At 37.2% G+C, this 18,238-nt stretch overlaps 1 protein-coding gene across 3 annotated transcripts in view; it reads left to right on the forward strand.

Annotated features, from left to right (window-relative positions):
- The window catches only part of CFAP47 (cilia and flagella associated protein 47), a 363,351-nt gene that overhangs the window by 184,067 nt on the left and 161,046 nt on the right, over positions 1-18,238 (forward strand). For all 3 annotated transcript variants that reach the window (XM_085319423.1, XM_085319426.1, XM_085319424.1), the window contains exons 47-49: positions 1,564-1,707; positions 2,754-2,927; positions 16,302-16,413. In XM_085319423.1, coding sequence (XP_085175549.1) covers positions 1,564-1,707; positions 2,754-2,927; positions 16,302-16,413 — 430 coding nt within the window. The remainder of the gene's footprint in view (positions 1-1,563; positions 1,708-2,753; positions 2,928-16,301; positions 16,414-18,238) is intronic.

The following is an 18,238-nucleotide window of genomic DNA, read 5'->3' on the forward strand; positions in this document are numbered from 1 at the left end:
CCATACCAAAGAACACTCACAGTGATAAGTCTTACCTCTACCTCCCTTTTAAAAAAATAGTTTAACAAGGGGTAATGATCTGCCAGTTTTAAAATTATTTAAACTGTTTTTTAAAAGGATAATGTTTTTCTAATTGTTATGAGGGAAAAAAGCATGAGAAGAAAAATAATCTTAATCCTTTTTCACCCTTTCCCTTTGTCTTCAGCATGTGAATATCAGGGATTTTTGAAAATTGTTTTCTACCACAGGTGTTGCAACTGTTATTGCAGAATTGGAGACCACAGTGATAGGATTATTTGGAAAAAGTGAGGTGCTGCACAATTTTCAAAACAAGCATTTGTGTTCAACTACTAGGCAATCTGCCTGTTAACAATTAAGAATTAAACATCAATCATATATATTAATAAAACCTTAAATATATGACAGTGCAGATCTCATGCCACATTATTAGATCTGATGACCAGAGCTGGTGATGGTTCTTAGTTTCTGAGGTTGAGCTAGCTGGGSTTGAGAGCCTTTCAAAGAAGGAAGCCAGAATCAGTGAGTGTCATCTATATTCCCCAAAATCTGTTGTTGGGGAGRTTGGACTAGATGATCTCCAGAGGTCCCTTCCAACCTTACTGATTCTATGATTCTATGATCTCTGGTATCTGTATATATTTTTACATGGGTCAAGATCATTCTGGTTCGAAGAATTGCTTCTGGTTTTCATAAGTCAGAGCAATCTTCCCAGGTTTGTTCAGACAAGTGTTATGTCTTGGATGCCAGTTTGTTCTGGCTTTTTCAGATGGGTGTTACYTTTTTGCAGACTGGATGTTGGTCATCCGATTTCTTCAAATATTAGGGGGCTGAATAGCTGTATCTTAGTTTTACTATGCAACCCTCAGGCAGATATGACAAAATACCTCACTTTCTACCTTGTGTCAGAGTCTTGTGCTACGTTTGGAAGCAAGGCAAATACATTTTATAAATAGKCTTTCACAGCACTCAGGACAGCCATTCTATGAAAAAGATTATTCTCTTGAAAGACCATTTCTGAAAAAAACTGTAAATACAATACTTCTTTGGGGGACTGTGTCCTTAATTACTTGATCAGCACAACTGATCAAATAGTACACTCAATGGCCAAGTGCAGCAGTATGTGCAAGTATATCAACCATATCAACACTTCAAAGAGATACTCTAGGTTTTTCTGCAGATTGGAAAAAAGAAGAGAATTTTGGCAAGCATTAAATAGCTCCATGCAGATACTAGTAAATGTTTATAATGACACTTGGAAAATCCCATTGACTGTATCATGCATATACTCTGCTAGAGAGCCTTCTTGCTGACAGCATTGGTAATGAAAGTATTGCTACTAGTAGCTCTTGCTGTCAGGAATAGCAGATTTACGATTAGTTTAATTTATTTTTAAAATACACTTATTTTCCCAGAAGCTACTCTGAACAAGTACTTTAAACTGAATTCTGTGCTCTGATTTGATGGTAGTTGCAGGTGAAAGCTGAAATGAATGTTAAGAGCTTTAAAAGTATAATCTAATTTACATCTTTACTTTGATTTCAGAGTAATATGTCTAAGCAGGACTGGAAACTTGAGGCAATTCTGGAAGGAGAGAGTTTTTATGGCCCTCCTGTAATATATGTGAGTCCAGGTGAAACAGCTTGGTATCCTCTCATGTTCAAACCTATTGCTGAGTGCATAACAATGGTAAGAGAGAAATTAATTTCAACATTTAAAAGGAATGCTTCCGTTGATAGAACTTGCATCTGTCTTCAAACTATGGAAGTGCTTAAGCAGTTACTAGCGTTAAGCATCTGATAAGAGTTTTTCTGAATTAGTCAGAAATGGAAAGATTCCTAATAACYGAGGTGAAAATAAGAAGAGCCTGCCTTTTCAAAAGCTAAGTTTTAATTTGAATACTTATATTGAATTGTGTTTTGTTGCCTAAGTCATGAAGTAGTAGTACTTCAGTAGTATTTCTCATTGTATACATACATCACAAGTGAATTTTGGTGATGAATTTTGATTATTTCATAAAATAWTTTGTTACAAGTTAGCCACTAACTACAAGCTACTTTTGCCATTAGAGTAATCACTATTCTGAATACTAAAATGAAGAGCAGAGCAAAGATTATGACATCTTTAGCAAGAAGCAGTGTACATATTTTTGCTTTTATGCTAGAAGAGCAATTTAGCTTGTAGGATGCTGTTCATCCTACAAATGGATGCAAATGTGAATTACAAAGACAAAAAAAAATGTTATGTGAGACATTAATAACCCATCTACATGCATTACCAACCAAATATAATGTAGTTTAGAAATCCACTATTATAAAGCTATTAAAAGCATGAAGCCCTGAATCCTTTAGTGACTAATAATAACGAAGAACATTTTAGTTGAAGTACAGATAAAAATGATTGAGTAAAATTATTTTTTATACAAGGATGTATGAGAATGTATTTTCTTGGACATTATATTTGTTTTCCAGGTATAAGCCAAGAAGCTTAGAAGTATGGTGGCTTTATATCATTAACTACATAACTTAGAAGAAAAAAAAGGCATTTCTTTCTTTAGTGTTCTTCAGTTTAGCAGAAAAGCTTACATATGAACTAGGAAAGTCAACAGGAACTCTTTCCTGAAAGCTTGCTTTTGTTGCTTAGATTTAACTCCTTTRATAGATTAAAGTAGTTGCTTTGGCAGTCAGACAAGACTTCTACAGTGCTGAAACTTTTTTCTTCTTTCTTTGACACAGGGAAGGCTTGTTCTACGAAATTCTACAAATGGCACGGAAAATATCTTTAGCCTTAAGGGAGYAGGGAAGAAACCCCTGGCACTGGATCATGTTGTGATAGATTGCCAAGTGAGACAGGTCACTCAAAAAGTATTAAGGGTGCCCAATTATACAAAGAAGAAGTTGACATACAAGGTAAATTTATGCATGACAACTATTCTTCTGTCCAATGGCCTACAAATTGTGTATTACAATAACTGATATTATTTTCATTGCTGATATATTATTTAAATCCATGTATTCATGAGAAACTAGTAGTTTAATGTAATTGGAAATGCATGTAGTAAGGAAGTCTGTGACACAGTGTGTTTTACTGTATCTTCCTTGAAAAAAAAGGTGTTTTTTTAAGCCTGATTACTAAGGGGAAAAAACTTCTACAATTACACTGTCTGTTCATTTGCAAATCTTTCCTCCCTCCCTTCCACATAAGATTTGAAACCAGTGGCCAGTTTAATCAGTTTTGAAATCAGAGAAAAACGGCTTGAAAATACAATGTTCCTAATAACTTCTTAAAACATTRGTTTATTACAGGAAAAGGACAAAAATTATTATCCCGTTAAGTGAAAGACTGCAGCATGAACTAACTACATACCWGTTCCTTACGGCTTGCTGGCCTAGCAAGGCAGCACTCACATTTCTTGGGACAAACTGTAACAGTTGGTGTCTTCTGCTTGGCTGTTGCTCGCGGGAGGTTGGAGCAAACTGGGCATAGTCTGTGTGTTTGCTGGTGGGAAAGAAAATTTCAAGGAAATAATTTAAAGGTTTTTGAAGGGCAATAAAGGACATTTCTGGGGAGAAGCAGGAGGTGTTGACATAATTGTGATTTAGGTAGAGGGACATAAAATACAAATTCTTAGGAAAAATATCTTTGTTAGTTCCCCTGCTCAGGAAAATCTTTATACTATTAAATGAAATCCTTTGTATTTTTTCAGTTATTTTCATTACATAGATTTTATAACAGTATTTACCCAAATACATTTTCCTATTTAAAGCCCTGTTGTATCACTCTAATTCTCCTGCATAATTTTCCTCCATTTATCTTATCAGTGTGTTTAATTTGAAGCTCAGAAACTTATTTCAGTAGTTTCCTCATCTTCTTTATGCATGTGTAAGACCCCATATCACATGCCAGCAGAGAGGGACAATGTACATTAGAGCAAAAAGACACTGCTTCTGAGCTGAAGAGAAGAGCTGCTAGCAAGAACACCTTGGATCTCAGTCAGCAAAAGCTATTTTGGGAACTGTATTACAGCATTTAAATCTAGAGTGGATAGATGCTAGGTACTGTATCTGCATAGCATTTTCTAGGAGGACTCAATCTGTAAGAAAAAGAGGAATCYACTCTAAGAATGGTCAATATGCATTTTTGAACTGAGGTTTTATTTTTAATTTTTCTAGTTATTCTTGATGGATTGGAAAAGAGGAAAATATAGGTTAAATATAGATTATAGATAAAATCTGACTAGCTAATTAGTGTGGAGCTGTGAAATGAGTGTCATAGCATCAGTAGCAAGAGGGCCTCGCTTTGTTTTGTACAGCTGTAGAGAGAAATCATGTAAATACCAGCAGCACTCTCTTATTAGTCTGATGGTAATTTATGTCAGTGCAAAATCCTTTCTTACACTCATGCTAAACTTCCATTTTTCATTACTAGGAGACTGTTTACATTTAATAAATGTTGTATAAGAATTTGGTATAGAATGGCCTGGCTTTACGCTCTTATTTGACTCACTGTTAAAGACCCCAAAAGAAAGTAAGAAATGGACTTTTTTTTTCTGCAACAGCAGACATTTTTCTTTTCAACAATTTGAGCTTTTTAGATGTGAATGCATTTACATTCCTAATGCATTTGTACTTTTATCTCTGAAAGAACTGAATGTTTTTGAAAGTTGGAACAGAACAATTTCCTCTGCTTTTTGTATGAACTCAGTATTTTTGTGCCATTGAAATTGAAAGGCACTCAAATATCAAGCTTAAAAATGAATGCATAAAAAGTATTCACTATATGTCTTTTCCAGAAATATTACATTGAATTGATTTGTGGCAGTAGTAAATGTTTCAGRGTGAACTGGTTATTAAACTTCTTAGACCTCCTTGAGTGTGTTTTCTGGTACCACCCCCCCCCGACACACACACACACCTCTCTTCTCCTTCACCTCCTCCTCCTCCTGTCCTCCCCCTATGACTTGACAGTCCMACCATTTGTAATCCAAAAATCAGGGAAGGGGGCTCCTGTTTCACATAAAATTTAACTTTTGAGATCTAGCTTTGTTTGGCATGTATGTAGAATCATAGAATCAGTGAGATTGGAAGGGACCTCCAGAGATCATCCTATCCAACCTCCCYGCTCAGCAGGGTCACCTAGAGCATGTTAGACAGGGTTGCATCCAGGCGGGCYTTGAATATCTCCAGAGGAAGAGACTCCACAACCTCTCTGGGCAACCTGGTCCAGTGCTCTGTCACTCTCACAGGGAAGAAATTCCCCCTCACRKTCAGGCAGAACTTCCTGTGCTTCARTTTCTGSCCATTGCCTCTTGTYCTGTCAATTGCGACAACTGAAAAGAGTTTGTCCCCGTGCCCTTGACACCCTSCCTTCAGGTACTCATAGACACTGATAAGATCCCCCCTCAGTCTTCTCTTCCSCAGGCTGAAGAGGCCCAGCTYTYGCAGCCGTTCCTCCTAGGCCAGGTGCTCCAGCCCTSTGATCATCTTTGTAGCCCTACGCTGGACTCTCTSCAGTAGCTCCATGTCTCTCTTGTCCTGGGGAGCCCAGAACTGGACACAGTACTTGAGATGAGGCCTCCCCAGGGCTGAGTAGAGGGGCAGGATCACCTCCTTCRACMTGCTGGCAACATTCTTCCCAATGCAGCCCAGGATACCATTGGCTYTCCTGGCCACAAGGGCACGTTGCWGGCTCATGGTCAACCTGTCATCYACCAGCACTCCCAGGTCCTTCTCTGCAGAGCTGCTTTCCAGCAGGTCAGCCCCCAGCTTGTCCTGGTGCCTAGCGTTACTTTTCCCTAGGTGWAGGACTCTGCMCTTGCCCTTGTTGAACCTCAGGAGGTTCCTCTCTGCCCAACTCTCCAGCTTATTCAGGTCTSTCTGAATGGCAGCACAGCCCTCTGGTGTGTCAGCCACTCCTCCCAGCTTGGTATCCTCGGAGGAGGCACTCTGTCCCCTAAATCCAGGTCRTGGATGAAGAAGTTGAACAGGATGGKACCCAGTACTGAGCCCTGGGGGACACCACTAGACATAGGCCTTCAACTARACTCCACGCCACTGATGACGACCCTCTGAGCTCTGCCTTTCAGCCAGTTCTYAATCCACCTCACTGTCYRCTCATCTAACCCACACTTCCTGAGCTTCTCTASGAGGATGTTATGGGAGACAGTGTCTTGCTGAAGTCAAGGTACACAAYRTCCCCTGCTCTGCCCTCATCTACCCAGCCAGTCATTCCATCATAGAAGGCTATCAGGCTGGTTAAGCAGGATTTCCTCATGGTGAATCCATGCTGACTACTCCTGATCACCTTCTTCTCCTCCATATGCCTGGAGATGACATCCAGAAGGAGCCGTTCCATCACCTTTCCAGGGAAGGAGGTGAGGCTGATTGGCCTGTAGTTGCCTGGGTCACCTTCTTCCCCTTCTTGAAGACTGGAGTGACATTGGCTTTCTTCCAGTCCTCAGGCACCTCTCCAGTTCTCCAGGACTTTTCAAAGATGATGGAGAGCAGCCTGGCAACAACATCCGCCAGCTCCCTCAGTATCTGTGGGTGCATCCCATCCAGGCCCATGGATCTGTGGATATCTAGCCTGCCCAGAAGGTCTCTAATCCTTTCCTCCTCAATSAAARRAAAGTCTTCCCTTCTCCAGACTTTCTCCCTTGTCTCCAGGCTCTGGGATTCCTGGGGGCTGCCCTTAGCAGTGAAGACTGAAGCAAAGAAGGCATTCAGTRATTCTGCCTTCTCTGTATCCCTTGTCACCAGGGCCCCCACCCCATTCAGTGGTGGGCCCACATTTTCCCTAGTCCTCTTGCTGCTGATGTATTTGAAGAAGCCCTTCYTRTTRTCCTTAAYGYCCCTTGCCAGATTCAGTTCTGTTGGACAGTGATTATCTTCATTATTGAACTGGTTTGTTTATTTCCCCTTTACACCCCCCTTTATAGAATGTATCCACTAGACATGGTAGATTCTCATAGATAAACTGAGACATACATGATATTTTTTAAAAATATAGATAGTTCATTCCCTGCAATAAGAAAGCTTGAATGATATAAGATGAATGATGTAAGAATGATCTAAGATGTGCCAGCAGCTTACAAATGTAATAATTTTCAAGCATGTCCATAAAGAATTTGCTGCACAAAAAATACTTAACAATTGATAATTTAGGTAAATTAGTAATTAGATAGTTTTGTCTTTGAGGGGTAAAATAACATCAGCATTTTCATAACTGATTATATTAAACTATTAATTTAATAAAAAGTCATCTCATTTAAAATTTAATTRCACCGTGTAGATTCTACCATGTTTCTGAGTAATCGCTGTGTATATCTGATATCTTCAAACAAAACATAGATACTATTGCAAAGGTGGCTATTAAAAATGGAATTTAAGTCTAGGAGCAGGAAGAGGGAAATAATTCTTTCTTTTCCTCAAGTAAGAAAGCACTCTTTCCTCTGAATAATGCTTTTGCCATATATAACATACAGTGAATGCCCATATCTGGAGCAGGAGTACATGCAGTKTGATTGTCTGTGCAACCACTAATATGTATTAAGAGAGTCACGGAGGGAATAAATGCCTGTGGCATTCAGTGGAGGTCACATGCTTAACTCCCTCATTCTACCTGTGAAAATGCCAAGGAAAACGCTTTCTGTACTCACAAAGTTTTCCATAATTATTAAGAAGAAAATATTCATAAATTTTCTTTAAAAATGTGAATGATCTTGTGAACTGTTTTCTGCTCGTTGGTGTGTAAACCAAATGTGAATGATCTTGTGAACTGTTTTCTACTCGTTGGTGTGTAAACCTTAAGGAAATACTAGGGGTTATTGCAACAAATAGACTTTCCCATGATTAACTTGCCCCTGGGTCTGAAGAATACTCACAACAAAATTCATAAAGAATTTACACACATTTATGTCAGACAGAGAGCACATCCTTCTCTGACACTAAATTAATTTAAGGTTAGTGACTGCAATGTAAGTGGATTTTAATGACTGTAGAATTAAATTCAAATTATCTACAAGAGTAGGAAGTGTAAAGTAGTTCTATACAATCTATTCTGTCAGTCTGATGACAGAATTTTTTATACTATTTTATTTTGATTTTTATATAGAACTGTATCTGCAGGATATAAATAATTGACTGGTGTGTTGATGGCTGTATCTGAAGATACCTTTGATATCAACTTTAGCTATAAAAGTCCCTAATTCTTTCAAGACTTGACTTTGCAGTAAAAATAAAACACTGTAAAACTGTTTTTCTCTGTACTGTTCAAAACAGATGTCATTCAAGTAAACTCTCAAGAGGAATCTCAAGGCTCAGTTCAATTGCCTTTCGGGTATTAGGTTATATATACAAACTGTTAGTCATTTCTGAAAATAATGTAGGATAAATATACAGTCYAGAACTATAAAAAACCCTTTCCTTCAATGCCTTATTCTCTCTCTCCTTTTTATATCCATTCTATATTTTCTCAACCATGTCAGTAAAAGAATGATATTAAAGTTGGATATTTGCAACARATGTCTCAAAATAATGAAATTATACAGCAAAAGTTTACTGAGGGGCTTCCTTGTTCAAGTTTTATCTTATTTGATTTTGTATGTGAGCTTTCCTGAGAATAAACTCCACGTCACTSTACTAACCCAATTGCTGAAGGTCTCATACTCTCATCAAGTTTGTATTCTTTAACCACCATGAGTAAATCTGTATACTCCATAATGACTCTAATTAATCTGTCCTCCTAACTTCAATAACAGGCTTCGCAGCGTAGGAAGTATTTTTCACAGCAATAGTGAATGGTACAAAAAGTAGATGGACTACAGAGTGCAGTAATAACTGTAGTTGTTGGCAATTTTTGTGGCTACAAGGTAGGTAATTGTTTGATCAGGTAGAAGTGGGTTAAGGTCTTAATTATTAAGGTCTTAATTATTTCTTGAGATGAGTTCATCATCTTGGCAGCTGGCCTGGCTGTTTTATGGATCTGGATTATGTAGCCTTCCTCATCGTGCAGAACTGCAGATTGCAGTTGAACAGGCAAGAATTTTGGGGGGAATTACCTAGTGCAGTACAATGCTGTTTATTTTGGTTTCGTTACATGCTAGTGGCACTAAGAGTGGTTGCAAGATCTACATGTGTTCCTAATAATCCAGGGACTTGTGAAGTATACACTGACAGGAAGATACGGGAAAGTAGTGGGGTTTTCTCCTGAAGTATCTGTCAATTTTGAGACAGTACTGACAAAAATCTGGCTTAGTAAGTTCATCAGTGTGTGTCTGTCCCTCAGTTCTGGCCCAGCAACAGGGAAYATTATGTTTTTAACAGGTAGCACCTCTCACCATTTTTAAATGGACCTGAGAACTAATTATTAATTAATAATTATTGAACATATTTCTGTCTAGCTTGGTGATACTGGTGTGGAAAGATACAGTGAAATTTAAGTGTATTTGACTAAATTCTGTACATCTATTCATGGCTTTGGCTTGAAGTGACAACTGACTTTTTTTTAAGTTAAGCTTATTTAGTTATTCAACTCTTAAAAAAAAGTACTATAATTTTGAACATTGGTTTTCCATTCCTATTTCTCTTAAATAAGCATATTAAAGCTCTGTAAAATGAGTTTTTAAATTTATGACTGATATAAGTTAGCTAAAAATTCTAATATTTTATAAATCTGCTCCATTTATTCTTTATGKTTGTGCATAAATAATGCTTGGCGGTATAAGATGATGGAGAACACTGTCATTGAAAAATGGAGTCCTTGGAGGTGTATTAATTTGAGAAGATTTTCAGCAGGGTCACAACGATAATTTTAACTTACATTTCAGTTTCATTCTGGTATTTCACAATTCTTCTTTCTGAGTGGTAGTAAAATGATCTAACATATGTTGCGTGGGTTTGGGGAGATTTGCAGTTACTGTAAGCCAGCATTTCTTCAGTGAATTAGTTGAAATATTAGGGCAACTTGAACAACTTTACTCTTTCATAATTATGCTACAGATTTTCTGTATAACAAAACCTATAAAAATAAAGCATTTGTTTTCCTTAATGAATTTGAAAGGCTGATAACAGTATGTGGAGTCAGGCTTTAATACAAAGTATTTTTTAAAAGTTTTGTTCCACTTCATTTTTATTTGCTACTTCTTTATCAGATTTTTTAAACATGAGTAGTACCAAAGTATTTTATTGGCATCAATACAGTGTCATATTACTGAGCAAGTGAATTAACTATTTTCATGCAAAATTTAAGTCAGATGTTTTTACCTTGATCTTAAGAAGCAAAAGATAATTTAATGTAGTAGTCCATCAAATTCTTTTTTCCCTGGGTTTTCTGAGTTAACGTGTGCATTGCAGTGGAACTTGGGCTTGTGCRTTCTTCTAAAATATTTCATATATTAAAAGTTTTAATTTGCTGTTTATTTGTTTCCAAAGTTATTTGAAGTATATATTAATGAAAAAGACCTTTTTTTCTCTGCCTATATATCTGTGTAAGTGTTGAAAATTCATACATAAACTCTGTGAAGAATGAATTCATTGTATTTTCTTAAAGATAGTAGATTTGCTAGGAAACAGGGGAGAAGATCAAACCAAAAGTTTTTCCTTTCCCAGTTTATTTATGCAGCTAAAAACTGTTTCACACACTGGTTCATCTGATGTAGTTTCTGATGGTTATGTTYAGCAATGTCAGGAAGATGTACATGAATGGGAGAAGAATACTGGAAGATCCAGTGTGAAAGTTTTTACAAGACAGCATTGATAGTGAKCTGATTGATTTTTGACAATTAGTTGCTCACAAAGATGGTAGATGAATATCAGCATTATTACTTAGATTCCAGATGTTTTAAATTGATCAACATTTTAAGAAACTGCAATTATTCATGCCTGGTACTAAAGTCTATGTGTGAGTGTACCTGTGTATTCATCTATTTATCTATGTGTATAAAACTGTGTATATGTGCATATCTATATACCCCAACTCCCAACACAATTTCATCCTAAACAAGCTTCACTTTTGGGGATTGGACAGCTGTGAAACACAAGATTTTCCTTGTCCTGTTCCATGATTGTCATCAATTGTAGTCAGCTTAAATAAGGCATTCAATTTGGTTTTTATTTTCATTTTCCTGTCTGAAAAAGTGAGTGTTCTAATAGCCTCCTCCGAAGACTTTGTCAGCTGTTGAGGTATGTGATTTCTGTTTTGTTAAACATATCTCTGATACTTAATACAAACAAATTCTGCTTTTTCACTTGGGTACTCCAAGTGTTACTGCAGTCTAATAAATAATCTTAAAAAGCAGATGTAAACCAAATTTTGTTAGAGACAAAATGGAGATTTATACTTCCTTATAAAATGTGATAATAGCTAACCCAAAACATTTCCACCTAATGTACTCTTTGTGTACTGATATTGTTCATAGGAATGGGTTTTACTCTTGTTTTGTAGAATCTTTTGCTGCTTATCTCCAAGCTTTCGTTGAGAATTYTGAAATCTTAGCAAGAACTTACTCTTACCAAAATCTTAACTGTCTGGACTTTTTTTCTCTGCATACTTTTACATTTTCTATCTTTCTCACTTTSTGAATGTCTTTGGATCTATGAATAGAATATTAATATTATATACTAATATATACGCATTATATTACAGTGTGTAATGTATCTGCAGTTAAAGCAGCTAGGCGTTCTACAACATGATACCATACTGGAACTTCAAACATMTACCATCACTTCTCTTACTATACTAAATAGGATTCTCAATATGGATTTTGATATGAATTTAAATTGGTTTGTGTGCTTGTGTAAGTGTGGGCGTACAAGTATTTTATATCCATTTTCCATCTGAGATTGATCATTTAGTTACTGTCAGTAAYGTAACTGGAAAGCATCCGAGCACGACAAAGATCAATATAAGGAATAAATAAAAGATAACTTATGAGTGAGGTCTTTCACAAACATAGAACTTGTCGTGGTGTTGGATATAGGAGATAATTTTGTGAACACTGCTTGAAAATTGGAGCCCTTAAGGTATGACTAACCACATGGGACCTGTTCATTAGCGAGCACCTCCTCTTGCATTGCCAGTCATTTAATAGAGTCTAGTGTCATGTTGCAGAAATACCCAGTATTTCTGGCTTATTAGTAGCTTTCTTTGAGAGTAGCTCACAAAAGAGTTAGTTTACTGTAGAATCTTCCCCAAAGTAATGGGCATAGTGATGCTCCAGATTTCCTAAGCCCATTTATACTTTTCGAATAGAAAGTAKCTGAGTAAGACTTCAGTCTGTTAGTCTTTCAGACATTTAATCTGTTCTTATGATTATCATCTACTGGATTCTGGCAGCAGAACATAATGGAGTGAACATCTAATTGTTAAAAGTGCTTTCCTTTTAAGCTTAACTATATCTCTCTTGAGTTATGAAACGGTCAGAATATCTCCTGTATTTTTGCCATTTTGGCCTGAATTCTTAAAAAAAGTTCTTCCTTTGGTCAAGATCCATCTCATTATGGAACCACAATTCAGTATATCTTGTTTAAAGGGAAGAAGGTTGAGGAAGCACCAGCAATGATAGCAGGGAAGCCTTTTCTACATAATAAATGCTAAAGTACACTAAGATGGGGTGTTTAATGAGGATGAGTGAGTAGGGAGTTTGTGATACAAGAATAATSAGTGTGTGTGTGAAAGGGGGTTACCGAAAATCTGGGTTTGTGAATTTGACAAAATGATGAACAGAACTGTTACTTTACCAGTTCGGAACAAAGGTTTAGATATTAATGTTGAGTTTAGATGTTAATGAGTTGACTTGGCATGAAGAAACATGGTAATAGTTCCCTTACTACAAAAATAAGCATTCAGATTTTAGATTGCTCAACTCAAACTCCAGATCATAACGATGCATTCAGGAAATCAATAATTGTGTTTAATAACCATGTTTCATAATCTCTGCTTTAGAAGTAATTACAGCATAAATAATATTCATGAAACTAGAAAATATGTTAAATRCAGTACCACTGATGTAAGTTTTTCTTCTGAATTTATTAGGCAGTTTGTCATTTCAGATGTGCAGTTTTTTCCTATTTTATGTTGATGTGAAAATGGAGATAGATAGAATTGCAAATCTTTGGCTTTGCTTGCAGAATTTAAAACAGTCTACTTACAATCTACACCACCTAGAAGAACTAAGGAAAGCTGTTTGTATCCTTGCTGGAGATGATGAGAGAAGGAGTGTAGTTTGCACAGTGGTTCACCTTGCTGTCCTGGTTCTCTGAGCATCCAGGAACGAGGCCTTTTGAAGTGTACTGTGGTAGCATTCTACCCTCTAAGGGAAAACTGCACTCAGATTTCACCTTGACATACAATTGCAAGCTACTGATGGGGTGTTCATGTGCCTTGTAGGAGGAAATTATAGCATGCTACAGTACTACATCATACAGAATGGTTGAGATTGGAAGGGACCTCTGGAGATCGTCTAGTCCAACCCCCTGCTCAAGCAGGCTCACTTAGAGCGTATTGTCCAGTACTGTGTTGCCCAACTTTTGAATATCTCCAGGGAAGGAAACTCTACGGCCTCTCTGGGCAACCTGGTCCAGTGCTCTGTCACCCTCACAATATAGAAGCTTTTCCTCATGTTCAGGTGGAATATCCTGTGTTTTCAGTTTGTACCTGTTGCTTCTTGTYCTGTCACTGGGCACCACTGAAAGAGTCTGGCTCATCCTCTCTACATCCTCCCTTCAGATACTTATTCAAATTGGCAAGATCACCCCTCAGTCTTCTCTTCAGGCCCAGCTCTCTCAGCCTTTCCTCATATAAGAGATGTTCTAGTTCCTTTACCATCTTAGTAGCCTTCTGCTGGACTTGCTCTAGTAGTTCTGTATCTCTCTTGTGCTAAGGAGCCCTGGACACATTACTCTAGATGTGGCCTGACTGGGACTGAGTAGTGGGGCAGGATCACCTCCCTTGACCTGCTGGCAACACTATTCCTAATGCACCCCCAGATGCCATTGGCCTTCTTGGCCACAAGGGCACATTGCTGGCTCATGGTCAACTTTTKGTCCCCAGAACCCTAAGGTCCTTCTCTGTAGAGCTGCTTTCCAGCAGGTCAGTCCCTAGCCTGTAGTTGTGCATGGAGTTTTTTCTCCCTAGGTGCAGGACTCTGCACTTGCACKTGTTGAACTTCATGAGAACTTCATGAACTTTTACCCAACTCTCCAGCCTGTCCAGGTCTCTCTGAATGGCAATATAGCCTTCTGACGTGTCAGCCARTCTTCCCAGTTTGGCATCATCAGCAAACTTGCTGAGGAGGCACTCTTCCCCTTCATCCTGATGAATAAGTTGAACAAAACTGGCCCCAGTACTGACCTCTGGGGTACACAACTCGCTACGGGCCTCCAACTCGACTCTGCACAACTGATCACAACCCTCTGAGCTCTGTCTTTCAGCCAGTTCTCAATCCACCTCACTGTCCACTCACTTAGCCCACACTTCCTGAGCTTGCCTAGGAGGATGTTATGGGAGACAGTGTTGAAAGCCTTGCTAAAGTCAAGGTACACAACATCCTCTGCTCTGCCCTCATCTACCCAGCCAATCATTCTGACATAGAAGGCTATCAGATTGGTTTAACATGATTTCYTCATGGTGAATCCATGCTGACTACTCCTGATCACCTTCTTTTCCTYCACATGCTTAGAGATGACATCCAGCCTGGAGCCTCCTTCTTGCTGTTTTGAAGACTGGAGTGATATTTGCTTTCTTCCAGTCCTTAGGCACCTCCCCTATCTCCATATCATTTCAAAGGTGATGGAGAGTGGTCTAGCAATGATGTCTGTCAGCTCTTTCAGCTGGGAGCTCCTTGACAAAAAGTCTTCCTTTCTCAAGACTTTCTCTGTGGTCTCCAGGATTTGGGATTCCTGAGGGTTGATTGTAGCAGTAAAGTACAGAAGACATTCAGTATCTCTGACTTTTCTGTATCCTTTGTCACCAGGTCCCTGCCCCATTCAGTAGCAGGCCCATATTCTCTCTTGTCTTCCTTTTGTTACTGATGAATTTCAAGAATCCCTTCTTGTTGTCCTTGACATCCCTTGCCAGATTCAACTCCAAATGGGCCTTAGCCTTCCTAGTCCCATCCTTGCATACTCCAGTGACCTCCCTGTATTGCTCCCAAGATGCCTGTCCTCTCTTCTACCTTCTTACACTTTCTTCTTCTGTCTGGGTTTTGCCAGGAGCTCCTTGTTCATCCATGCAGGCCTCCTTTTTGGATGACTTTTTGCTCATTGGGATGCACCAATCTTGAATATTAACCAGCTCTCTTGAACTCCTTTTCCTTCTAGGGCCCTGTATGATATGGCCCTGTATGATGGGATTCTTCCAAGCACATCGTTGAAGAGGCCAGAGTTTGCTCTGCTGAAGTCCTATCCTATATCCTAATGATATACTAAAAATATATTTATAAAAACTTTACACCTCTGTGGAAAGTCCTAGGCTGCAGAAAATTCACTGCAGAAATTAAAGTATCAGTTTAAAATATTATCACTCAACAGCAGTTTCTTACATCCAGTGGCAGAGGTAACAATGGGTGGTATGAGCAGAACTGTTTACACAGTCTATCTGTTGACTTGTTACAGACCAGTGACTTCAAGGAGGTTGTCTGTAATCATCAGCTATGGTTGGTAACACCTTAAACACCTCTTTCCTTTATGAACAGCTGATCATAGACTCTCAATCTGTATTTCTCTAATGACATTGACAGATCATCAAATCCACAATTCAGTGTAAGAAAATTGCTTTGGTTATTTCATTGTTCAAATAGTAACTATGTAAGTCATAATATACCGATCGTTTACAAAATATGGCATATCTAAAAACCTTTTTGTATCATTYAAGGTATAGCAATTGATGTTAGAGCAGCACTCTAACTTTTACTTTGCTGTATCTAGTTAGAGGGATCAATATTGTTAAAGTTCTTTATTGTTATTCTTCTAAAGAAACTGGGTGTAAAAAAACCCTGTCAGACTGTGCAACTGTATGCATATGTAAGAAGTTCCATTATCTTATTCAGATAATTTTACTTAACCTGAACAATGACTTCAAAATTTATACTTGATAACTCTGTTACTACCTGTAAACACATACTCTTATAGTATAATTTTTTTTCATTTGCATAAAAGGTAGGATTTACCAACAGTATGTTTTATATAATATACTACTTTTCAAAACCAGTAGAATAGATATTTTTTCTATATTGCAACAGTAACTTGCTTTTGATTATTTTCTTCTTTGTAAAATCTGTTCACTAGGTATCTTCAGATCTTTCAATAGTGGGTGGTGCACCAGTTGTTACTGTAGAACCAGATGATGCAGTTTCTTACACTTTGACTGTTTCTCCATGGAAACGAGGAATTTTTCAAGGTACAGTGTAGATTTCAAATATATAAAATCCCTATAAATTAAAACTGTTTTTTACAGTATTTTAGCAGCTTTTACAGCTTTTTTTACAGATTAAATCTGTTTACATTTAGCACATATTTCCATTTAACATAACCTTTCTTCTGAAAGTAAGACTATAATTGTTAGTGATATTGTTTTTTAAACTTGTGCATATTTTTATTTTTAAAGGTATATTATTGCTAACAAACTGGTCATGTGCTTCAAAAATGCAAGGACATGTGCAGCTTCATGCATTTAAGTGGTCTGATGAAATTTGACACCCACCCACCAATTTGATAGATGGGAATTCATAAGTTTGAATTTTCCCCAAGTTATTTGGTCTATACCTAGTTTTCCAAATAACGTTGAATAACTGTAGATAGCTAAGTACTACTAGCACCAAAGATTTAAAGGAGGAGGCCAGAATTTTATTCTTTTCCTTAAATAAAGGTTTAATTTGTTGCCCATAGGGCCAGAGTAAATAGATAGAAACCCTGAATCTTTCTTTGGTAGTTGAGACATATAAAGGCTAGGAATTCTAAAATTAATTCCAAATAATTTGCATCAGTCTGTGTTTGTACTGGTAGTCTTATGGGACAATAGCAAGACCCTTGCTTATACTGATAGCAGTATCAGTGTGTCGCATTTARTGTTTTGTCCTGAAAAGAAATATATTTTTAGATAAATAAAAAATTATAACCCAGTAAAAAAAATGACTTCAGCATTTTCAAATACTTAGTAATAATTCAAGATTATATTACAATTCCATGATGCTCAGTTCATCTGAGAAGTATGTTTGTGAGAATGAAACTGTACCATCAGATTTTTTCTCTCTTGTAGAGTAGGTATTGTAGCTCTTAGCAGAGAGAAGTATGGTCTATGAAGAAGAGAATCACAGGAACAAAAGAGATGAAACTTTTGTTAAGATAACTGAATTTTGCTCAGGAAATCTTAATTTAAACAACTTCTAAAACAGAACGGTTGCTATGCAATATTGAACAAATCTCTTTTAGTCCAAAATGCTCAGTGCATATTCTCAAATTTTCTTGGTTCCTAACAGTAAATACTCAATTCTGCTTCTTTCTTAGACAACTGAGTTTAATGAMAGCTATTTTCTCAGGATTAAAAATATTTTCAGTTTTGTCTCTGACTATCCCAAACTAAGTGATTGTTTTGACCATTTTCGTTTTAATATCTAATGTGTAAAATGTAGGTAATTTGTAGGTAATAATACTAGGTCAATTCAAACTGAGTTATGAAAATAAATTAATAACTGTGTAAAAGCTTGGTCTAGATCTRTGAGAAGACTTCAGTGTCTTCTTACTAAATCAATAATCCTGAAACAAAATCCATTTTCTCTGAATAAGAGTCTRCTATCTCAGAATGGAATTTGTGACATTCAAGACTGTGCAATGGGAAATATTGACAATGCACTGTATATTAAGTTATGCCTTTTGGAGAGATTTTAAAGAATCATGAATATTCCTGCCATCTGACTTCCTGAATCCACAATTCTTTATATATACTGAACATATCAATAGAAGAGATACCAAAGAATCCACTCATACAGCAGTTTAATGCCAAGTGGCAACAGTCATGCCTTGAAGGGAAGAGACCTGCACATTCAGACTGCTATCTCCTATGTTCTGTCATTCCTAACTTCCGTTACAATGGTCTCCTGATGCTTGAAATTATTAAAGATTCACTGAGCCAGAGAGAGCATTCAGTCTCTCTAACCTGCCAGCAAAGTTATTTGCTCAAAAGCTGGAAAGATATGTGTACTCCTTTTTTTTTTTTTTTTTTTTTT

The sequence above is a fragment of the Rhea americana genome, unplaced genomic scaffold (assembly GCF_003343005.1).
Source record: "Rhea americana isolate MKP2758 unplaced genomic scaffold, rheAme1 scaffold_59, whole genome shotgun sequence".
Classification (NCBI taxonomy): Eukaryota; Metazoa; Chordata; class Aves; order Rheiformes; family Rheidae; genus Rhea; species Rhea americana.